At 47.6% G+C, this 330-nt stretch overlaps 1 protein-coding gene across 1 annotated transcript in view; it reads right to left on the minus strand.

The window, feature by feature from the left end:
* LOC119592922 (dual 3',5'-cyclic-AMP and -GMP phosphodiesterase 11A-like) overlaps positions 1-330 on the minus strand; it is a 113,884-nt gene that overhangs the window by 18,843 nt on the left and 94,711 nt on the right. The window contains exon 16 of the mRNA XM_037941814.1: positions 129-275. Coding sequence (XP_037797742.1) covers positions 129-275 — 147 coding nt within the window. The remainder of the gene's footprint in view (positions 1-128; positions 276-330) is intronic.

Here is a 330-nt window from a genome sequence, read left to right on the forward strand (position 1 = left end):
TTCAAGAGCATGTACTCAGTCTAAACTATACTAAAAGCATGTACTCAGTCTAAACTATACTAAAAGCATGTACTCAGTCTAAATTATACTAAAAGCATGTACGCATTCTAAACTATACTAAAACTGACCTTGGACTCGATCTTGAACCTGTGGACGAGGCGAAGGTCCATGAACATCCTCATGGCGGCGAGCAGCATCTGGTCTTGCGTGAGGGAGAAATCATCGAAGGTAAGGCTCCCTAGGCTCCACGTCGACGCCTCCGGCACCACCTCTCGCTGCGGGGGGGGGGGGGAAGAGGGAGTACTTAGATGTACTGTGTAAATAGATTCG

The sequence above is a fragment of the Penaeus monodon genome, chromosome 31, assembly GCF_015228065.2.
Source record: "Penaeus monodon isolate SGIC_2016 chromosome 31, NSTDA_Pmon_1, whole genome shotgun sequence".
NCBI classification, from domain to species: domain Eukaryota; kingdom Metazoa; phylum Arthropoda; class Malacostraca; order Decapoda; family Penaeidae; genus Penaeus; species Penaeus monodon.